The 24701-nt window shown below is 35.4% G+C and overlaps 1 protein-coding gene across 1 annotated transcript in view; it reads left to right on the forward strand.

Annotated features, from left to right (window-relative positions):
* Positions 1 to 24701, forward strand: part of SNTG1 (syntrophin gamma 1) — a gene marked incomplete at both ends in the record, with an annotated part of 170941 nt that overhangs the window by 97497 nt on the left and 48743 nt on the right. Inside the window, 2 exons of the mRNA XM_082499225.1 lie at positions 736 to 774; positions 23624 to 23740. Of these exons, the coding sequence (XP_082355351.1) occupies positions 736 to 774; positions 23624 to 23740 (156 nt within the window). The remainder of the gene's footprint in view (positions 1 to 735; positions 775 to 23623; positions 23741 to 24701) is intronic.

The following is a 24701-nucleotide window of genomic DNA, read 5'->3' on the forward strand; positions in this document are numbered from 1 at the left end:
TAGGTTTGCTCAAAAGCTTTCAGGGCTTCTGCTTAAAATAAAAAAGGATATTTTTATTCTACTAATGGTGGGAATGGGTATGTTCCACACAATCCTCCTTGTATTGGACACTTTTGTGTCAGAAAGCTGGCAATGTTTATTTAGATGGAATCAATGATCTGCAGTGCTAAAAACAAACTCCTCAGGGGTCTCAGACTGCCTTTCTCTGTACTTTTTACCTAGTGATATTGTTGAATGTTTTAAGAAAAATTTACTTGGACAATTATCAAAACTGATTTTGCACACTTGATTTTGCTCCTAGGATACAAGGGTAGAGTAAGGGATGTTTCAAAGGCTATTCCAGCCCAATTTTCCATCATTATTTCAGGAAAGGAATTTGTTTAAAGCTTCATGACTTAGGTGGATGGCAGTAAGTTGTACGTAGTAAGATACTGTCGCAGAAGTGTAAGACCAACAAAAGATGTTCCAAAAATCAGTTTTAATGGTGTCATGAAAAAGGATAACGGTAAGATTTAACAGGGATCTTATACTACAATACATCCCATTATTCATGTGAGCTTGTCAAAATTGCAGTCCCTTTACTGCAGGAGATTTTCTTTTCTTTTTTCATACATAATTTGGAAGGGAGTATCTGATATATGGCTCTAAAATCCAATGGTATAGTTTTTTTTTTTCTTCTAATGACTGAGTATTAATTTATGTTTCTTTTGTTTTTTTTTTTTTTTCATTTTATAGATTAAAAAAATCAACAGGAATTTTCCCGTAAACCAGCAGGTAAGAAAATGAAAATTTGGAGTTCTTCCATTTATAATTCTCATTTCAACTTAATTCTGTGGTAGCTGTGCATTATTCTAGTTCAAGAATTCTCAGTAGATTTTCTTCAGAGAGTACCTTGCTGCCTGAAAATAGGCATTTTTTTTTCTAGTCAAAGGGAACTGGAATGTTTGGTCAAAGTAATAACTTGCCTAATCTTTTCAAATTAACCTGTTTAATGCATATATATAGAAATAAAAGTTTTCTTGAGATTGCATCTAAAAGGGGGAATGGGATTGTTATGCTTTGCAAAATTAGCCAGTATCTGTCAGTGTTCTAAAATTCTAAAAATGTATGAATTCTTTTGTCCAAATGAAGGCATAACAAAATAATATTTGCACAAGATTATGGAGCAGGCTTGTAGCAGAATTTGGTCAGACTGAATCATCTCACTGTCTCCAAGTTCATCCATTGGCAGTCTCATATTACTGGAAGGCACTGCAATGTCCTAAAAAAGGTAGTAAGATTCCTTGAATAGAGATGTTTTCTTGCAAAATGCATCATGAGCACAGTTACTGCTCTTCTCTACAGGTGTGTAGCAGGTGATTGGATCCATGAGATGAAGGGATAGAGCTGTGTGTCTTGAGAAATCTGTTCTTTCCACAATTTTTTTTTTTGAAGCAGCAAACCCAGAGGCAGCTCAAAGTTAAAGGCTGAAATTCTGAAGTTCTAGTTGCTAGAGACCATCGTAAGAATGGGCAACAGCTGCTCCTCCTCAAAAGGATCAGCATATATTTTAGAAAACGACGTAAACAAAGTATGAATAAAAATATTCAGGGTAAAGGACCGTACACTGTAAAGTGGTCAAAGATTCATTTGTAACATAGTCTGTTCCCATACTACAGTCATGCCATTAGTTGTTCTGTGATACAGCACAACAACAGTTGAAAATGTGGCCATTTTGTGGTGGGCTATTTATCACAGAGTACCTGTCCAGTACATTAGACCAGTTAATTAAGTATACATGTGTTCTGTATCACAACTATTACATAACCAGGATTTCTTTTTAAGAAACTTGTAATAAGGGGAAACTGAGAAATCTGATTTATCAAAAGGAACAAATTACTTCCTTGTAGAATGAGAGAATTATGTATAGGACTGAGCTGTAAACTTACCTTCAGGAGGACAGATTTGAGGAAGAAAAGTGCTTTCACCTCCCTTACACTGCATCTTCAGCCAGTCAACACAATTCTCAGTCTCCTGTCTCTGGTCCAACTTTATTAATATGGAATTGTGCTGAGTGTAACTCCCAAGGGAGGGTGTATTACTATTTTTTCGCTGCTTTCTTCATGAGAAGGTCCACAAACCATAATAAATGAATGACAATATACTACTACTACTACTGCTACTGCTACTACTAGTAACTATATTGATATGTATAAAAGAAGCTAGAATAAATAAACATAATTAACAATTAGGTACATTTTTATTTATCCTTGACTCTCAATTCTTCATCTGCACTACAATTGCTCAGATTTTTAGATACTTTTGTCTCACTCTTGCCTCCTGCAGTCACAGAAAGGAAGTGGTTTGTCACATTCAGCAAATGAGAATAACACTTGCATTTGGACATTTTTAGAACAGTTTCCACAACATCAGTTGTGGGCAGTGGCAAAGAAATGCTCCTGTCTGAAAAGAATGATGGACAAAATGGCTAGTAAATAAAAAATAGTTAAGTAGCTCTATTGTTACTCTTATGATTTGCTCTGAACTTATCTCTTTGCTTTTATTGCTGTAAAAAAATAAAACAAAAATATAAACAACAGTTAAAATGTCCCACCAGGCTAACATATTAATTCAGTGATCTCTGCTGTTTTGGAATTCTTGGCATGCATGGTCAGTAAGTCATTTTCCTCTTCATTAGAATTCCAGTGGAAAGCAAAAATAACTTTCTTGGCTTGAACAGCCTGCTGGTCATGTTATCTGTTAGGGCATCCTGCAATTAATGTGTTCTTCTCTCATCAGCATCAGTCACTGTATTCCAAAGGAATTACCATGGACCATTGCAAGAAATTCAGAAAAAAAGATCAAACTGAAAAGAGAGAGGCCCAATATGATGAGACCTTATCAGTCTCAATGTCCATTAAATACTGGAAAAGAAAAAGGTTTATTGATCTGTGTGTGTCTTGAAATTTTGGGGAACATTAATTTCAAAAGCAGACTCCCTTTTGGATTACCGTATGCAAAGAGGGTTGCAGTTTTTTATTGTAGAAAGAGCTAGGAAATATAACCTAATTTAAGTTAAATAAGGTATTTCTGAGAAGAATCAGAAAAGACTACACAGATGCAAGGTTAATTTCTGTCTTCTGGTAGGCAGCAGACATTAACATGATATGCAGGGGAGGAACGGTCCTTTTTACTTGTTACATTAGCACATCATTATTTAGCTGAATATTAAATTATCGTCTTGACTGCTTTTGTCATCTTGACATTTATTTTAATAAAATACATTTTTGTCTAAGAGGTTGAATAGCTAGTTTTAACTTGTTTCTGCAAGCACATCATGAAATTGAACTCTGAAACCTATTTAACTGGGATTTTACTTCTAGATTTTTTCTTACAATATATTTTACCTAAAATGATGAACCCAAACTACAAGAATGTTATCTGTTTAGGATGGAAACTCCTCTATGTCTTATTGTATGCCCTATGCATCTAGTTCAGTAAAAAGCAGTAATAAGAAAAACTCCAACAGTTTCTAAGCACCTATAATGAAACATTTTTAAAGTCACTTTATTGAGAAATATCTATTGACTAAGAATTTTTAGAGTACTATCTTTAGTCAATACAGGTGGAAAAGGTCTGTATGATCATGCGGCTTTTCAGTTCTCCCTCAGTGACAAAATTTCTACAGTATATTTTACATTTCTTCCCCCTATATCTAAAAGGTTCATGATAAAGCCCCAAAAATTTCATTATTTAACCTTTTCTCTCAAATATCCTCCTTTTGCTAAATATTCAGTTATTAAGGGGATTAGTATCTTTCTCACACTTAGATATTACTGGTGTCTAAAATACATGTGAAAGTTTTGATTTTATACCTTTGCCTGTCTAAGCAAAACTTTCCATAGAAATTTCCATCAACAGTGACAACGTTGCAAGTTAATCTTTTGACTGCTGTCTTCATCCTATTATGCTTAAAAAAAACCCAAAAACCAAAACAAACCCAACAACAACAACAAAAAAAAAACACAAAAACCCCAACATACTTAATTTCACAATTTCATTTAATGAATACCCATGGGGTTTTTTATGAGCACTAACAGGGTAATTGAAGGTTATTGTCACTTAGAATTTTTGTATGTATATGTGCATATACATATTTATATAAATAAAATTAATATATATATATATACGTGGAGTTTAATTAGTTGTTAAAGGTAAAAGGGGCAAAGCAGTTGTCAAACTAGAGTGAAGGAACAAATCCAATTATAATTCCTTTATGAATATATTCTTGAGTTAGAGAAGAAAATACCAGCACAGACAGATCCATTAGCATTACAACGTGGAAAAAAATGAACCTACATAGGTGTAGAAGCTACTGTGGCATTGACAGTGTTATCCAAAAGTCTCAACGTCTGCAATAAAGTTAAGAAGAGAAGAGAAAAAGACTTGTTGATTACACATCGAGTAGCAGCTCTCCTTTAAGGCAGTAATTGTGAAAGCAGGTTTGTCTGACAAATTATTAGAAAGATAAGATACACTTTATTGGAAATTAAAAGTTCAAAGATGATGAGTATTGATAAAGTGATAATTATATGGACAGCATGAGGCAATAAGAAGTTCTGAGAATAGTCTTAATATGTTTAATAGTGGTGGGAAGATGATACAAAAAGTGATGGAAGAGGACCACACAGGCAAAATATTATTGAAGATTGTGGGAGAAGAGGGAAATAAAGTTCCCCCCATCTGAGCTGACAATGATTATCACTTGAAGGTGGTAAAAAATTAGAAAATTGGCAACATCTTTGAATCAAGTTGTGTTTTCTATATTGGTACTATATTCATGGGCTACCTATAGTACCGTCTAAGAGAAAACCAGGAAGCAGTTGAGAAAAAAATTTTAGACAACTTGATACTGAAATTATAATATTTATTTTAAATATGCACTAAAAATAATACTATATCATAGTTTCCATAAATCCAGAGGAAAAATTATAAAGATCTCATGGCAGAAAGGCACAAAGAATAGCATTTTTCAAGGTTTCAGCCAGAGGTTTATCTATTTGATCAGCCAAGACGGGAGAGCAAACACAGGCATGTTTCCTTTTGGAGCTGTTCAGCTGTTACACGGAGGACAGCAAATATCAGCTCCCGCGAGAGCCACCGTTAAGTCGGTGAGTTCTGAGAGGTGGCATCAACTTCCCTGCTAAACCTTTCCAAACGACATGAAAATACATCCTACCTCAATAAACCATGGTGGTGCATTGAGGACAAGCACTGCCCATTCCTTTTCAATTCCATGAGTTTGTGAACATGCTGAGCTCAGCTGAAAATCGATTTGATAGCATCTAGGGAAATCAACATTAGATAGCCATTCTTACAACCTCTTCTGGTCCTTCTCAGGATGGGAAGAAAAATGTATTGCCTCCAGCTACTGGAGATTTTACTACACATTATAACCCTCATTTGCTATTCAGGTTTTATTGGGATTTGGCATTTATTGATTGCCATGCCAGGAGGATGAATTGGTTACATCTGGTTTAGGCACACAGTGGAATTCAAGGTTTAGATTTAAATCTTAGTCTGGCCTTCAGTTCACCTCCTCCTGTCCCTACACGTGCAACTACAACGTTTGTAAATTGCAGTTGGGAAAGTTGTAACTTTCTGATAGCACTTTTACAAGGCATATTCAGTACATGGCAAATCCGGGGAACCGATTTTCCATTTTGTTGGATTATGGATGTGTTCACGTACATGTTCATAAATGCAGTAAATACTCCCTTGCTTCTCTACTACACAGACTAAAGTCAAGTCTCAAGGTTTCCCATGAAACAGAGATTGGAATATCTTGGCAGAGTGACGTATTTAAAACTTTCTTTCCCGTGCTGTATGTCTCATGTCTATTAAAATGAATTCAAAGTCTATAACACTCCACGTTTCATCAATACTGAATTCACACAAAAAAGGATAGTGGGGAAATGCGCTATAATCCTTTAAGCTGAACACTATTTCTCTTCTATCCACAGCAGCATGAGCATTTTTGAAAGATTTGTCTTGTCTCTACAGAAGATAAGATATTCTCATTAAATAATTTTAATTTTAATTTTTAAGAAGACTCCTTCCCTCTAGAATTTCCCTGCATTTATAGGAAAAGAATCGGTAGCTGTCCTGTTCAAAGTTAACAGTTTATAATGAGAATTATATGAGAATGAGACAGAGAGTGTTTTCAACTCTGCAACTGTGTTTAACTCAGTTTTCAGACAACATCATGGCATAATGAACTGATGCCGCGCTAAGGCAAAGAACTGTAGTATAATTGTGCATGTCAGATTCCACAGTACTCAGTTGTCATGAATCCCAGTGTTTTGCAGGCATCTTTACATTCTTGACGATGTTCAGAAATATACATGGATATGCCCATTTTCTCTTGCTTTTGATATAATTTAATAAAAACAACTACATGCGGCTGTACCAGATCAGTTATGTAGTATCACCACATATTCGGGCTTAATAGGCTGCTGTTCAGTTTGATTAAAGTTACGCAGTTAGAACAATCTCATTTAAAATCCCTTCTAAAAATTAAGCTCAGTGAGTTTATTTTATTAAACCTAACTTGTAGACACTGCATACAGGTGAATACATGCAAATATCACAGTGGTTGGCTTCCCTGTCACTCAAGCCAGTGTCCTTTGCTGCAGATGAACACTGTTACACTTAAAGGTGAATTTCATTGCTCGTGTGGACTGATAGAACATCTGTTCTACTGATAAACATCTGTATGAAACACAACACACTCCGTTTTATTTTTTTTAATTGCAGAATAATAACCTCCAAGATGACATTGCTATCGTATTAATATTTTTAAAGTGGACTGATTAAACTTTATACTGTATGGTGACAAGTCCTCAAAGAAAACCAAGTCTTTACTCTAGAAGTACATTAAGGACAGTGCTTATATTCCCTCTCCTTTGGTGTTTTTTCTTTGTTTGTTTGGTGTTTTTTTTTCTTCCTCATTTTGCATGACTGTTGAATTAATTATTTTTCAATATACCATGACTGTAGTTCCTCAGAGCCATTCTGCAGCTCTTGACTGACAGTTATTGAACTTTCAGGTCCTATGGTACATCTGCTCTATCTCCATCTGTTGTCACAGTAAGGATTTGATCAGGTTTATTTTGAAGGAAAATCTCTAGAATGAAGTTTCTATTGTTAAATGTTTATAGAAACACACAGGGGGAGCTGAGTTCTTGCTGTTAAATTAAGCAGAAGTGCACGATAGGGCGTAAATTATGCCATGCTAATTCCCTGCATTGTATTGCCAGCCATCTATGGCACTCGGCATGGATTATTACTCCGTAACGTAAACCCTTGAAAGGCTTATGTTGCTTATTGATGCTTTAAATGCTTTCTGTAAAATAAAAGGAATATATATAGAGAGAGAGAAAACTATCTTTGTGTGGTTGATATGAAATACTTTCACTAAGCAGTTTATTTAATTGTTTTTTTGATGCTTCTGAGGCACTGTCTATTATAAAAACTGTGCTTCCTGTGGCCAATAAAATATTTTTCTTCCCTTTACCTTGTAGTCCAGAGTAGCTTTTGAACTTCAGGGCATAAAAAAGTTTTAGAAAGGCAATACAGACTTGATTGTTAGAGATTTTAGGCTGAGGAAACCTACATGTTGACTTTTGAGCGGAAGGTCAGACTGCTTCCCGAACATAGTGGGTTACCTGATGAGCTGCATAACATTCATGTTGTGAGTCACTTGATGCAGTTATTGGATAGCGGTGCTTATATCCTAGGGCTGCATACCCTATAGCTCATGAGAGGATGGAAGTAATTTGGACACCCGCTGGAAATTCAGATGATAGAAAAGAGTGATTAGATCAAGTTCTTATTTAAGTCTCAAACAACAAGTCTCAGGCTATGTATCAAATCATTTCTGCATGTCCAGCAAATTCAATTTTGCCTCAAGTATAGATTTCATCCTCATTTACATATTTTTCTTATCTTCTCATTTTTTTTATAATACTAGCTCGTTAGTATAACAAGTATTAGTTAGCTTATTTTTTCTCTGCAATATTAATGTCACTCCCTGAAAATTGCTTTCAGTAAGGGCAAGCTTTTTCTGACCAAATTTAGTGACCACATCCGTGTTAGATCTGTGCTCAGATTGTAGTCAATACAGAGATGAATGTACTGTATTCTCCACTAAAGACTTAAATAGGGCAGATGAATGGGGGGAGTCTAAATGCCTCATTCTGCTGTAGACATTTAAAATTGAGTGAAATGAACAGACATGTCCCACAACTAGAGGTTAGTAAGTGGCATCCTAAATTGATAAACAGATAAACAAATGTTACTTATTTTCTGGTTCTGGAAGAAAGGTTACTAGATATCGTATGTATTTTAGTGACATTTCAAGGGTAGATAACAGAGAGGACTTTGGAATCTGCAGGGAAGTGATGTGATGCCCAGCTGTTACCCATTTGGTTCCTGAAGAACAGAGAACCATTGGGATAAGACCCAAAGCAGACAGGGTGTAGCTCTACCTCGGGCAGTTCACAGGGACAAGTCTGATAGCCCTTCTGTCTTTGTGGCTTAGGGGCCTGAGTCCAAGCTTCATTCCCGTCAGCTTCAAAGCTCTGAATGCTTTCACAAAGACTCTTTGTAAAAAATTAATGGAAGCTCCTGCTCTAAATAAATAAGTAGATAGATAAATAGATAGATAAACAGATACATATACTTTATGAAGAAACATGCTGTGAAATCAGGCTCTTTTTGGTCCCATGGGTCTTGCTTATCTTTCTGCATGGAGCCATAGCTTCAACAGGAGCTGTATACCTCAGCTTTTAGCTTGATGGTTAGGTTAGAAGATGAAAGATACACGTTTGACACACTGACTTTGCGAGTGCTGTGATTGCTACATTGCCATAATAAGGACTTTCCCTTCAGCTTCTGCTTTTTGCAACAATATGATCTTAATTTTTTTTAATAAACCTGACCCTGCCTGTATGCATCCAGGGTTCTTCTGAATCAGACACACACACACACACACAGAGCAGTTTAGGCAGAGGAATCATTGCTTCCTGATAAAGCTTTAATCTGGACAAATACTTGCATTTCCTCCCAGAACCATAATTCTGTATCTATGATGAGGTCAGACAGTGAGAAACCGCTGAAATTAAACAGCAATTCAAGGGATCACTTTCATTGCATCATTTTATTCCTGTGTTCTATTTATACGCATGACATAGTTAAATCCTGCTTTAAGTCTCTAAATGTATTTGGGTCTGATATTTTGCCACTTACCCAAGAAATGGGATATGTGGCATAAATAGGACAGTGAAAGGGATACCTGGAATTTAAAAGACAGATTTTTGCAGGGAGTTGGATATTTATGATGCCTGAGACTGGAAACATAAGTAGAAAATGTTAAACAAAGAAAAGGCCATTTTTTATTCTAATAGAATAAATGCTTCCATCTTTTTCATGTATTTTGTTGTCGGACAGGATTTTTAGCTACTACCCAAACTGGCCGACAAAGCAAGATGACAGGAAGCAAATTTCATCATCCTTGTTTAGAAATAGGTACCTTGAATGTTACATATGTTCTGTATCTGTCTGCTCTCTGACAAGTTCCTGAAAAGTGGTAACACAGAGAGGAAATAAAAAAGGAAGAGAAATTGAGTCACCCTACCCACAAAAGATATAGGTATCTTTTTTTACAGTTATATTTAGAAAGATTAAGTATGAGGAAAACTTATTATTTTTTTTTCTCCAACCTCACCTTGTTAATATCCATAGCTTTCCAGAGATAAACTTGTTCAGTCTGGCCATTTTTGAATTTTTGTTGGAGGCTGAGGCTAGAAATAAAAACATTCCAGTGCTTTATTGTAATGTCTCTTTTATTGCATCAAGTGTAAAAGTTCCCAAGAATAACATTATTTTTAGTAGATTAGAATGAAGGTGTTCTCTAAGCCTATACACACATTATTCCTTGGGGAATTGTATCACCTAAATAAATTAATTGGAATCAATGAAGCATGTACTTTAACTGTAGATCTTCTATTGAAGGAGTACATGGGAATCAAAAGGCTTAAAGAAAGTATTTTAAATTACAGTTTACTTCAAGAGGAGAGGTGAATAAGCATTTCATTTCTTCTCATTCACTTCCTTTACATCTGTTCGGATGATTGGTGCTTCATATCATACTCTGTGAATGGAAAAATATTTCACCTCTTGAACTTCTAAGAACAGTGGCTAAACAGAGTTCTGTGAACCATAGGTGCTCATTGGTCTTTCCCCTTCATCACAATAGTAGTCCATGGTTACCGGTGATACAGTTGCTACCTGGTTTACAGAAAATAGTTGATGTGTTAAATAGTACAAAGCAATTGGCAATTTATGGGTTACCTACAAATGAAGAAGCAAAAATACCCCAAGAAGTATTAATCACTGAAAATGTATGAAGGAAAACTGACAGTAAAATTGATCGAAAATGTTACAAAATGTAGTTAATTGCAAATGCAGAAACTTCCCCTAGAATTCATAATATAAGGACGCTTTTTTGTTCTTTTAAACAGTTATATTTCCTGGTAAGGAGACACTGTTTAGTGAGCAATATCTGTTATATGTTAAGCACATTAGAGAACTTTTGCTTCCAATCTTACTATTTTGGGAAAGCAAACTTATTAAGTCCATCCTATTTCATGACACAGCAAATACAAATTTAACAGCAGAAAATAGATAAACAATTCTCAGGAGCTGACAACTGATTTTATTTTTATTTTTTTTATTAATTTAGTAATAAACATTTTCCTTGTTGGAATATCTTTCAGTGATGCTGGGTTTAGAACCAAAAAATGCCCACCTTTACTTACAAAGAATGATTCTGGAAAACGGTGCAGGTACGGAGAGGCGAAAGGGCCCGAAGCAGTAGATAGGCAATGCTGTGGCTGGGAACTTCTGACCAAGGTCGAGACAGACGCCTGGCTTCTTTCTGTAAACCAGGCCTCTAGCTGGTGGCTTTGGTGGCATGTAAGCGCTGAGTGTCCAGAGTCACTCAATCCAACTGGCATGCTCAGAGTTCCCCTGGAGTCCAGCGGGATCAAGATACAACAGTATGCAGTTTCTAGCTGCTTTCTTTAAATATACCGCCAGAAATCACGCTGCTTCCCATTGTTTGTTTAACAGCCCGCTGTTTATGGTATTTGCTTAATAGAAGCAATAGTCACTCATCACTCCAACCTATCGCGCCCTCGAGCCTGCCCTAATGGCAGTAGGTGAGATAATATGGCAGCCTCTCCTTCCCCTCCTGCTGAAGGTAGGCTGTAGTTCGAAACCAACCCCAGAGAGTGGAAGAGTATGCAAGAAGGATGCAGAGAGTGTGCAAGAAGGATGCGGACCCCTGAGACTATGCACAAAGGCCTTGAGGAAGAGACGCCCTCTGTGAGAGGAGACTTCTGGCTAAGTATTAATTATGAGTTTACACCCATCAGTTGTTTGATAAAGTTCCTATAGGTCACTGCCTGCTCTTCACGGGGCCTTGAACTATTCCATCAGGATCTCTCCTTCAGCCACACAGATGGCATGCACAGTGGATTTTTTTTATGCTGTCCTCTCTGGGGGTGAAGGAGCCTTCCTCTCCCTCTCTAGAGCTCTCTGTGGATACAGAGCGTCAATGTCTAACGCTGAAGGTAGAGCTTCATTCAGGACCCAATCTTAATTTTGGGGCGGTTACATCCTATATAGGTTGTATCCTTCTGTTGTTCATGATGGTGGGACACTTTGCATTCAGAAAAAAATTGAGTGGAAGAAAGTTCTGATATTATTGGAAAATAATTGGCACTAAGTACTCCTTAAAGACTGAGCTTTTCTAGTGAAACTACAAAATCCATGGAAATACTGAGATGTCAGAGAGAAGTCAACTATTGAAAGGCATCACCCCATATTCGAAAAATAAAGTGGAACATGAGTTCAATAAATATTACGAACTCTACTGCTAGCTCCCTGTCAGAGAACATTGGCATATGATCAGTTCCTTAGAATAGCACAGTTTCAATATAAACCCCAGGCAAATTAAAACAGGCTTTATTCTAACAAAGCAAAAAAATTAGATGCTTGTTAAAAATTAAGTTATGAAGAGAAGCATAAAACCAATATTATGTAGAAAATACCGAATAGCATGTTCTTGATCTAATAATCCCCCAAGGTTTTTCTCAGCTCCTAGAGGAGACATTTTAGCAGTCGTTTTCCTCTACCTTGCTGTCTTTCAGAATGGGACTGCATTCTGGTTCTCATTCTCAAGGCAGTTGTATTTGGATACCACTGTTTGAAAATTAATATATTAAGTGATCCCAGAGTAGCCCCACTTCTCCTTCTTTCTTGGTACTTGATTTAGGAAGATTTTTATTTACTTTAAGAGTGTGTAAGAATGCAAGTTATACATCATTAGTCTTTCACACAGCTTCTTTTCCATTCTGTTTGGAAAGTCAGGAGCATTTCAAGTAATTTCAAGATATTTAGCATCTCTGTTCTCTTCTCATCTGACTTCTCACCTCCTCTTTCCCTTCCTCCTCAGTCTCCAAAGACTATCAGTCCTTCACAAATCATAACCACACATCCCCCTCCGTTAACAACTGAGAAGGGATGATCTTTCATTTCTCAATGGCTGTTTATGAGCAATAGAAGATTCCTACTGTCTTCATTCTCAAGGCTGCCTTACCTACAAGCACTCTGCCCTAAAAATTCCTTTCCAGGGTTTATTTTAAGGATGAGAGTCTGTAGTAAGAAGTTTGATATGCTGTCCCATTGAAGATGAAGGTAGATTAGATAGAAAATTGGTGAATTCAGAAAAAACTGGACAGGTACAAATGGATTATGGAATGCGAACCGCTACATTTGGTATGTACTACTGTGTGTGCCACTGAAGAATAATGTGGCGCTGTAATAAAAACAATGCTGAAGCTGGTTTGCTAAGAATAGCAATTCAGGACTACTTTAAAACAGATTCCAAAACAGATTTGACTGCTTTGACATCAAAGACTTGTAGAACAACAGAATTATTTAGATTGTAGGTCGTCCGGTCAAAACCCTGCTCAGATAATGGCCAACATAAATCAAGTTTCTCAGGACTTTGCCCAGTAAAGTTCTGAATATATTTAAGAATGAATATTTCATAACATTTGTCACTAAGAGAAATAATTCAAAATTTTCTGTATTTTTTAACTAATAAAAGACATCAAAGGTGAATTGGTATATGATTTCTTTGCCATAATGCCACGAGATAATGAATCAATCTCTTTCTGTAGATCTAGCAAGGTACATACTATGGAGTTCAATTGCAGAATATTTATTTGTTTTTATAAAAACATTTTATTTTTCAGGCTATTGTGTGTTAAAGGAGAAGCTGCTGCCCCAGCATTCACACACCGTTCATGGTGTCACACACACACAATTACTCCCGGGCACTCTTCCTCCTTCAGACTTGACCCTAGGTTTCCTGCAGTAGAGTCTCGGGTGTCAGGTTTCATAAAATAATTAATTTAAATGGAAGGTACAGCAGTAAGAACAGCCTGGGCTGGGTACCTCCAAAGAGAGACACCCTGAACAAAGAAATCCCTGGGCAATTATACCCTTGCGATCCATACACCTGCCCCTCACGCGCCCTTCATGCACTGTCCATGCGTCTTTTAGTCCAATGGTGATTTTTGGTCATGGGTCTTCTAACATCTAATTGGATTCTTTTTCTGTGTCCATGCAGGCAGGCTCTTAACTTGTTGATTTGCAGTTTGTGTCAAGGGTTGGAGATTCTGTATCTTCTGGTTTACATTCCTTGTGCACCTGTCCTTGTTGGCAAAACATGGGAAACTGAAAAGTCTTGGACTTGAGAGAAACACTACCAAAACATCAGTATGGTATCCAGCGCTTTCCCATGCTAAAAGATTAAACAACATTGTACCACCTACTGAGAAGAATAGTTTTCTCATGGCCTAAAGGTTTCAGCAAATCTAACTATTCATGCTAAGTAGAGCTAAGCAAGCAGCACAAATCACAGCAAATTATAATCCTAAGTAATTTATTCTACTTCAAACTTACTTATTTATGCTAAGCAATTAATATACCTCAACACTGTGATTGAAAGTTCAAACTCTGAAGGCAGGTGAAAGAGAAAAGCAGTGACCCATAATATTATCTCTGTTTAGCTGTAGTGGAAGATGAATACACTTTGGGACCAATTTGTTAAAATGCTGCAAGTTTTATCCATTCAAAAGTAGTCTTCATGAGCCATTCAAAATTAAATGAAAATCCTTTTAAGAGCAAAAAATATAAAAGAAAAATCTATAGCTTTCAAAATTCTCTGATAGATGATATGTGGCTAGGAAGTATGAAATAAGCATAAATGCAAGCTTGGTTTCCTAATGGCATTCAGACCATTAGATTGGCATACAGAATTATTTGAAACAAAATGGAGAGTTCAAACTAAGTGTTTCTGTACTAAATATATTTCTGATGGAATTTTAGAGGTATTTTTTAAACTTTTTTTTTCATTTAGTGATTTTTTACATGTGATAGATTTGGTGATTGTTCTAGAATTTTTACTTGAAATCAATTTTATACTGTCAAAAGCAAAGCCTTAATTGTCATATTTTAATCAGGATAATGATTAACAAACAAGGAAAATGTCAGCCACTCCTATAGTTGTTGTGGATTTAGTAATAAGTGACCAATACAGTTGTGAGAATGTCTTGCTTTCAGAATTCTGTCTTCTATTCCACTTATTATAATTTCTTTATATATACTTTTGAAATACACTTTGACTTAAAGGAAGATTAGAGGATAAGTGTGGGCTGATGTTTCTGAGAAGGAAGGAATCACAATGTTATCCATATATATAAAATTTATGGATTACTTTACAGTTTCTTATTACATGGTATGAATTGAAATATAAACTGAAATTTTACTGCATTGCTTATTTTTATAGAGGAAGAATATTAATCATTTTTTATTTAGAAATTAAGCTTAATTAGAGCTATTGCTTTATGATCTCAAAAACTGTGAATTCATTAGACAAAAGATTATTTGATATAGCTAACGAATGACAAAATTACCTTGGGGAGAATTCTTTATTGACTCTACCATTAATTTTTTATACTGCTTTTTTATTTTGCCTTTGCTTTCCTTGAATATTTATCCTTTTTTTTTGTAATAAAAGAAGGTATCTAACCACCAGCTGACCTTTCATAGACGTTCTTTCTCACAGCAAAATAATGGTGCTGGTAAGGAAGGAAAAAAAAAAAAAAACCATGTCACTACTCCTACTTCTTCAGTCACACTCTCTTCATTCAAAAAAATTCATTAACTGAACACGGATTATGAAAGCTGGAAACCAGTGGATTTATGCAGAAAAATGACTACTGTTTGTACTTCTGAAAACAGAAATCACCTCTTGATGACTTTCTCTTCTTTCAACTACATGCATTGAATACCTAAAAAATGAATGAGTTGCTAAAAGGCAAGGTAATTCTAATCTAAATTTATTCAGTTATTTCCCGGATATTTTATTTAGAGTTATTATTCTGGGAGTATATAAGTAATAACTGTTTTCTCCGAGAGCCTTGAGAAAGCCTTAAGAACACTTTAAGCTTGCAGAAGTCTTTTTCTTTTGATAATCACATAGGACAGTTTCTCAGCATAAATTGCAAAAGAAATTTTTCAAAGATTAATAGCTAATTTTATTAGTTTGTAAGTATTGCTATTTAAATGACCAAGAATGGAAAGTAAAAAAAACATTTTCACACAGTAGCCATGAATAACATGATTCCATAGAATTTTGATTTTGCTTCCATCAGAGGATGAAGCATTTATTATAAAATTTTAAGCTGAAACAGGTGTTTGTATACTTACATATAGAGCCGCACTGCTAATTTTGTAAACAGTTCAAACTTCAATCTCACAAATTTATAAAAATATTTGTAAGTCAGGTCTTGTGAACTTATTGTTACCAAAAAAGGGATTACTATCAGATATGTTTATTTTGCTGTGCAAGAAGCAACACCAGAGACTTGAAAGACAGCTTTAAGTATACACTGCTTGCAGTTTTATTCTGGCTTTGTGAGCACTTCAAAATCTAAACTTCTAATTCTGTAGAAATGTAATTTTAATGTTATACAAACTCAAAATTTATCTTGCTAAAATGAATTTCAAACAAGTCTAATCTATTACCCATCATCTGTATTTTCTGTATACTCAGACATTTGGGTTCTCACACTTTTATTGTTATCTTCTCCTTTGGATGGAGCTCAGTAAGCAGAAATTTAGCAGGCTTTCAGGGTGCGAGCAAAGCAGCTACATGAGTAGTATGATCTCTCAGAGACAGCCAAATAGCCTAAATTGCGCTAGTCCTGTCCAAGTTCTTCTTACCGGTCCTTTTCAGAGAAAGAGAAAATGGAAATCAAAACAATATCTGAAACCAGTCATTGAAATCTAATTGAAAACTAGTCCTGGGGCGAGTTAAGAATGATAATAAATGCTTCCATAAATGATTCGCTCACACTGGTGCCTGAGAAAGATGAATACGTCAGTTGTTTGCTCAGTGGCACCATCAAAAGTCTGAAAGACTCTGTCTAGTGACTTGTTATATTCTGATCTTTTTCTTCATTCGGTATGTTTCAGTAGTCTATCCTGAGGTGACAAAGATGAATATGACACATTGTTCATCAGAAAGGAGAGGCCATACCCTCCAGCTCGATTATCTGAAATATTTTTTTGTTTGACCCATTTATATTTGAGAGCTTCAAAAATGTATTACATTTATACTGTGTACATTTAGAAGAGGAAAAAAGGAGATATTAATCAAAAGATAAGTCCTAAATACAGTCAGGCTATGAGGCTTTAGAATAGATGATGTTTACCTTCTTGCCACCTGAGTGTTGAGCTTGCTTTATTGCACTGTTATCTGTTTAAACCCTCAAAAAAAACCCAGAAATTTTATCCTGGATTAAAATTGACAGCTCTCCTTCTGCCTGCTTGTAAATTCAGGAGGTGAAAAATTTACAGGCAGGAATTCAAATATGACAATATATCAAAGATGGTTTTCCCAGTAAAAAAAACAAACAAACAAACAAACAAACCAAAACAAAACAACCAACAACAACAAAAAAAAAAAAAACAGAGAAAAACCCCAGAATCCTATTGGTTGCTGTTACATGACAGCAAGAGGGGGAATAATGACAGTGTGATATATAGGATGTGTGTGAGACCTGCTCAGTTTCAAAGAGTTTGCCGAGAACTGCTCTGTTGAGAGTGTCAGAGAAGGTCTGAAGCTTCTCAGGTGGGCTGTAAAATGCCTGTGATGGCAGCAGGACCGAGTCTTCCCAGTGATAAGCCTGGCAGCCAAAGGAACCTGCTCAGGGATGTGCTAAATTGCTCCAAAGGTGAGTTATGTGGCAGGCAAGCAAGAAGAAAGGAGGCTCATTCAAGTGAGGAAGGCAGATGGCTCTAGATAACACTAGATATATTTTTTCATCATCTAGCTACCGTGCCTATTAACCAGGAAAATGCTTGACTCAATCCCATGTAAAATGCACCCATCCCTTGTGAAATTCAGGGGGATTACCATATGCTGGCTAGCTCCTGTAATTGATGATTTTTATTTTTTTTTTTTAATTACCCAGTCAATATCCTGCAAGCCAGGACTAGCATGAGTTATTTTTGTACTGATTCCTTCTAGTAATTTCACACACACCTCCCAAATTAATATAGATTGGTATCTCATAGTGCAGTTTGCATCCAAATCCATCTTTGTAAAAACAGCTGCATACAGTCTCTTGGAAATAGTCTTAACACAGGAATGCTGTACTTTCTAAATGCTAATGCTCTATTAAAATTAACAAATTCAAATTGCAATGAATTTTAAATACATGTAATTGCTCATTGACTTGAGTAATTTAAGGGAAGCAAAAAAACCCAACTTTTAATGTTGACATTTTGACAAAGGCACACAGTTGCCCAATTAATGTTCAAATTGACTTTGTCTTTAGAATAATTTATTGCAATGAACAGATACTTAGAAGTCTTAAATAAATAAAACGAGTGCCTTGATATAAACTGTAGCTATTAATATGTAACATTGGATGAAAAACTGAATGGGTGAGACAAAATGTTGCTCTGGATTAGGAGATTATAACAAGAAGATTGTGAGAAACCCCGAAAAGCAAAGTACAGATCTTTACCTGTTCAGCAAGCTGTCCTGTATCCACATGTAGCCATCACTTTTCAGATCTGTGAAGGGAGTGAAGGCATGAAGCAGCCAATATAGTCCTGTTTTCTAGCAAGATCTGGTAGATCTCATTGGGCAGGTGCTAAGATTTCTCGTGGGATGGTGTTGGATGTAATGTAAACTATAATGCAGTTTTTTCATAGTGCTGTAAATGTTGGGTGGATGTCTGCAGAGGTACAGGCAAGTTTTGTTACCCTAAACAACTGTCTTCATTCTGATTATGATATTGTATGCTAAGAAAGCAAATATACTGTTTTCAGTCTTTGATATCAGTTTTCACTTATCTGTAAAGGAAAAATCATCTTCCATAACTAAGCAGTATTTTCTGCTTTCTCTGGAACTGTTTACTTTAAGATTCCTAAATATTTCCTTAATTTTTGTGTGATTGTTTAAAAAACAGAACAGGACTAAAACAAATGGAAAACCTATACTCAGCCTTGGTCTGGTAACAAGATGACAACATGAGTTCTTATCCAGAAGAAAATTAAGTGATATGAGATTCAATAAATGTGCACTCTTACAATCTTCCATAATAATTTTATAATCTCCAATAAGAAGTGAAATGCTTAGAGGTTGATTAATCTATTAGTACGTAGTAGGTAGGTGGTTCAAAAATATGAAGGTTATCTTTGTCAGTGATAGCTCTAAAGCACATAGGATAGAAAGGAGGAGATAGAGGAGAACCGAAGGGGGAAACTTTTGCAAGCAATCATTTTCTGGTTTTATACATTCATAATTTTTCTTATTTCATGGAATCAGAGAATAGTTGAGGTCATAAGGAACCTCTAGAGGTCATCTTGCCCACCCTCCCTGTTCAAGCAGGACCACCTAGAGCAGGTTGCCCAGGACCTCGTTTATCCACAATTCAAACCAAAAATAGTTCATTTCTAAATTTTGAAGTTCAGGAATAAAAGTCAAAGGGGATATTTTCCAAAGCTGTTACTTTGCTATTAATAATTTCATGGCATAATTTTCAAGCTATCCTGACCATTACTGATGTTTATTTGTCACAAAGCAAATGAAGCAAATGAGGCTTTAAATTCTTTTAAATCGAATCTGAAACATATGTAAAATAACCTTTCATCGCCATTTATCTTCTGTTTCTTTAAGATTATTTTTCATATGCAGACTGCCTTGTTTTAGTGGACTTCATGACGAAGATAGAAAATAATTCACAGGAATTTAAAACAAATATATATTTATGGAAAGATTACCAGGCTTTTCATGAAACTGAAAATAGGATAGAGGACATTTTGACTGTATTTACAGTACAGCAAAATTTTTATAGCATTCATTCAATATTGTATATGATTAATTCTTCTGTTGACTGAAAAAAAAATCTTATTCAGCATAAAAATACTAAGCCTTTAAAATAAAGGACTGTTTCTGCCAATGACTGCATTACGATCATGCTTTTTTTTTTACATTTTAGTGTGGGTTTATTGTTTTTCTGCTAACAATTGACTATAATGAATTTTGAGACTATCATACAGAGAAAATGATATTAAAACCAGGGTAGACAGCATTATCTGGGTTCCTCATCCCTCACTTTTCCCGTGTTGTCTGACATATTCATTTGTCTTCTGACTCCATGTTTTTATCCTGTTGCCCTACAGCACAGTTTCACATAATATGAGTATGAATATGAGACTCCCAAGATAAAAAGCTGTTGATACATCTGTTCTGATTTTTGAATTGCCTCACTCATTTAACGTCACATACGTTTTACATTTCCTTTTGGGGAAATTTTCTTGTGCTTTTATCTTACTGTTCTTCCTAAAATATAACAAAATTTGTGTGAAACTATGGAGAAGTGTCTCTGAAAGTCAAGGCTATTTAAGTCATTTAAGCAGTATGTTGGACTGATATGAAATATGGCAATTTATGGCAATTTATCTTGCATGATTAGGATGTCCGTGTGATATCGGTTCATACTAAATTAGGAGATTATGGATTTTTGACTGAAGAAAGTGTCCTGTTTCATTTATCATTTAGATATAGGTTTTTTTAAACTCTACATGATTTAACTCATAAACCATAATAACTTATTGAATCTTTGTTACTGAACCAGCAGCCACTAAGTTAACTAATTTATGTCACCATTTGATTTTGAAGAATGAGCTGCTTGAGGTAAGTTAGAAACCAGGACTGCAAAAATTATCTTCTAAGTGGAATGCTATCACGAATGAAATCTGTTTTCCCCATCACCGCCACCTTTGTTGATAACGGTCAGCAATTTACAGGGGCTCAAAAAACTTTTCTAAGATTAAAAAACTAACCTAGTTTTTAAATTTATAAAGAGGCCAGCTATGAACTGTCTTATTTGTGATTCACATTTATTTCCATTCATCATGTGTCTGTGTTTGTATATATTTCTTTTCAGATAGAATCTCATGAAATTCCTTATTTTGGGCCAAATCCACATGTACAGCATTAAGATATGTTCCAAAACTCACAAGTCAAATTTCATATACCTCCACAATTTCAATACATATATACACATGAACTATTAATTTGGAAAGATAAGATCCCTTTCCAAATAAATAATCTTCTTGAAGCTGTCAATAGTTAAAGCTTTTTTTATGTCAAAATGTTTGCCAGTAACATAGATGTCTCAAGAACATGGCCTCTGTTTTAACTCATAAGTGAAAAATTTTCAATGGTTTCTCAGCTTCATTATGTAAAAATTACAATACTTTATCTAACTTCACATGGTCAGTGTGTTTCGATAAACTGACCAATTTAGGAACAAATAAGTAAAATAGTTAGCAAGTATTTGTCCAGTTTTGCCTTATTTTCCAGAATCTAGCCCATGCTACTTTAATCCACGCATGTGAATATGCACATGCACTCAAACAACTTTTTAAATGTTCCTAATTATAATCACACAGCCTTTGATTAACAGTTCTTCTGTATGTTTCATAGTAGGTATTTAGTCTGAAGGAGAAATGCCTTTTCGTTAATAAAACTTTGGTACAGCAGGTTGTCTGAAAAATCAATCTAATTTCTCCTCATGATCTACAGAGGCAAGGGAGAAATATCTAAAGGAGCAATTTCATGGTACTTTAGTATTAAGGCAATCAGATGTGAAATATCAATACATCTGCACAGCATGACTGACTGTATCCTGTTATTCTGATGAATAGTAGAAGTAGAAATGAGGAATGTGAAAGAGAAAAACACTAACTGAAAACAGATTACATACAGAGCTGCAGTGATATTGAATATCATCAGGCAAGATGATATCTTACTGTGTGTCTGATTTTAATGAAACAAATCAAGATAGAGCCAAATCAATTCAGTTTAATTAATTTAAAAGCATAGATGTCTCAATTCCTAGAAATTAGAGATCATTCATTCTCTTTCAGTTACAGAGAGAAAAATGTGCCAAACTTCTGCACATAGTAGTACAATTTTTTATACTACTTTTACTCTTTTGTGTAACCCTTCTCAGTCACTGAGCTCTACAGATTCCTACCAAGTCATAGGTATGGGGACCCATACTTATCCTGCATTGGATAAGATACAAAACAGCAGAAATGAGGGAAATCTGAATAAACATTGAATTGAAATAATTTAAACCTTCTCTTACTGTACCTGTCAGTTGTGTTGTTTTTTTTTTCTGACTATTTCTTAATTCAAGAATGAATGAGATTTCAGAGAACTCTTTTTTTTTTTTTTTTAGTTATTGCATGACAATGTAGTGTTGGGCACACTGCTTGATTCTTGAGTGTTGTGGTACAGCTCTGTCTTCTTTTTGAGTTTTATAAACTTGTTTAATCACCAAACCAGCAGATACTTAAAAACATATTATTCATTGGACCCGAGACTATACTACAGTCTTAGTGTTTGCTATTGGAAAAAGAATTAAATGCTGAGGTTTCACAGTACGTGTTAGAGGAATGGTCCTTCTCCCTGCCTCTGTTTATAGACCATAAAATATCTATTAAACTGTGATGGAGAGTAGTAGTGTAGATTTCATACATGGGGATTGAAAAAGCCATTTATTTCTAGTGTGTTAAAATACAATCCAACAGAAAAAAAAGAAGGAAAAAAAAACCCCAAACCCAACACCACTAAAACAGATCCCCCCATTTACTTTAATGTATATTCCATGAAGAACTATTGATGAAAATTCTCTTCCGAACAGTAATGAAATAATCTTGTATAAATCACATTTTTAAAAATACATGACATACAAAATCTCAAAGGATAAAACATGAAGCACAAACATCCTTTTTAGGTTCATTTATACCGTTGTTAAGCTTACTAATTCATTGACTATTAATATAATTGTAGTTATTTTTCCTAAACTGTTTTCCTTACGTATTCATTACTGACTTTTAAGACAGAGTATGCCCCGTGTCTAGTTAATGTAGAAATCAGTTTCACAAAGAGATTTAAAAATAGATCTCTTCCATTAGCAGCACTGTATGAAATAAGGGTTGATCTATTTTCCACAGCAGTAGTGTACCAGTGTACACTGGAAATTGTATTTTATTACTAATGGCATGGTTATAAATCAAAAGTTGCATGCTGTGTCTACTCCCTGTTCAGATATTCTCCAGAAGTTGGCATAGTGATGACTCATACTCTGTTACTCTTTAAGGATTTGATATTAAATTGCTCAAACTTAATAGACGGATAGGTAGGGAATTAGATCCTAGGTTTGAATAAGTTCTAGTTCATACACCTATGTCGGAAGATCTGCAAGTAGTGGTAAGAGTCAACAGCATTCTGGTTACTTCTTAGCTGCAGATGAGGTCCGATCAAAATAGTGTCTGAAAACAGTCTGCTAATTTGCTCTTCCTAAGGAAGGAAGTTCAAAACTCCTGCATAGGGATTTTCAGAGGGGAAAAAAAAAAAAAAAGCTTGTCACTATTTGGAAATAAAATTTGTAATATCATATTGTTTAATGCATAAATGTGAACTTGTATGTGGAGACTGTATCTACACTGCAGTGTAACAACAGTTACTTGATTTTGTATTCCGGCCTAGTAGTTCCTTACACTTCACTTGCATTAAATTTCTCAGACGTGATCTGTCAGCAAATATATAGAATTCCTTCAGGGAGCTTCTAATGAGATAATAGACCTTTAACATCCGCTGAGGATGTGGTTTAACTTTTTTGTTGTTGCTAGTACAATAAATATTTGTTCTGATGTTTTTGGATTGTCATAACAGGCGTCCTTTATACAAGTACGTGATTGTAAGTGAACTGCCAACACACCATATTGTGTCTGTGGTTCAAGGTTTGTAGCTATGTAAAATTTGACAGACATCAGCTTACTTGCGTGAAATATTTGCAATTCATTTGAAGAAAGTGTCTGAGGAATTTGTCAACACTATTGATTTTTCTGTCAGATAGTCTACATGGGCTGGACGGAAGAACGGGAACAAGACTCCCTTCAGGATCGAATGTACACACCAAAGTTTCTAGCACTGAGGGGATCTTCCCTGTATAAATTTATAGCACCTCCAGTAAGTATATTTCTCATGCTTAGTGGGAGTAAATGTTATTAAATAAAATAATTTCATGTACTATGTCCAAGGCTTTCATAATAAGATATCACTCATTGAGCTAACAGGATTGCAACTTACAGCACTGAAAAGTTCCAGGGTAAGTGGTATAGAAGTGATAAAAAATAGCTGTTCATCAGATGACTGGGTATCTAACCAGAATTTCTTTTGCCCCACTTACCTGAGCACTTAAAAAAATCCAAGAGTAATCTGCTTGTGCTAAAAGGGGGCATTTCATTTTCTTTTGGCAGGCAGAACAAGCCCGAAGCAAGATGGTTAGATTTAAACAGAACTATCATTCTAAAGACAAACTGCTGAGGTTTGGGGAAATATCAAAGCTTTTTACATGCTGTGAAAATGGCAATATCTCCGTAATTAGATTTCATCCTGAATGTAACTTTTATTCTTTTTGGGAGCACCAAAAGGAATGTAGGGAAGCAAATGAAATTGTTTAGGTTAAATATATTAATTGGAATCTGACTGGCAACACTGGGCAAAATTTTAGCTGTTATCTCATACTCAGCAATTTACTTTCACAGTTTTATGGTACATCTAAACGGAAGTAAACAGAGATTTCCTCTAGCTAACTTTTAAGATGGTAGCTAAGGAGCCAGGAGCAGTCCCACACCAGCAGCAGGGAGAGTTGTGTGGATTCATTTGTTCTGTTTATTGGGTGATACTTCTGACTGCTGCTAAACCCTGCCTTGCCAGATCCAGGCTGTAGCTCCTTCCTGCCTGAATCATAGAATCACAGAATCATAGAATAGTTTGAGTTGGAAGGGACCTTTAAAAGTCATCTGGTCCAACCCCCCTGCAATGAGCAGGGACATCTTCAACTAGATCAGGCTGCTCTGAGCCCCATCCAGCCTGACCTCAAATGTTTCCGGGGATGGGGCATCTACCATCAGCTTGCAAGTCTTTA

Source organism: Vanellus vanellus (genome assembly GCF_965231255.1).
Source record: "Vanellus vanellus genome assembly, chromosome: 2".
Lineage (NCBI taxonomy): Eukaryota > Metazoa > Chordata > Aves > Charadriiformes > Charadriidae > Vanellus > Vanellus vanellus.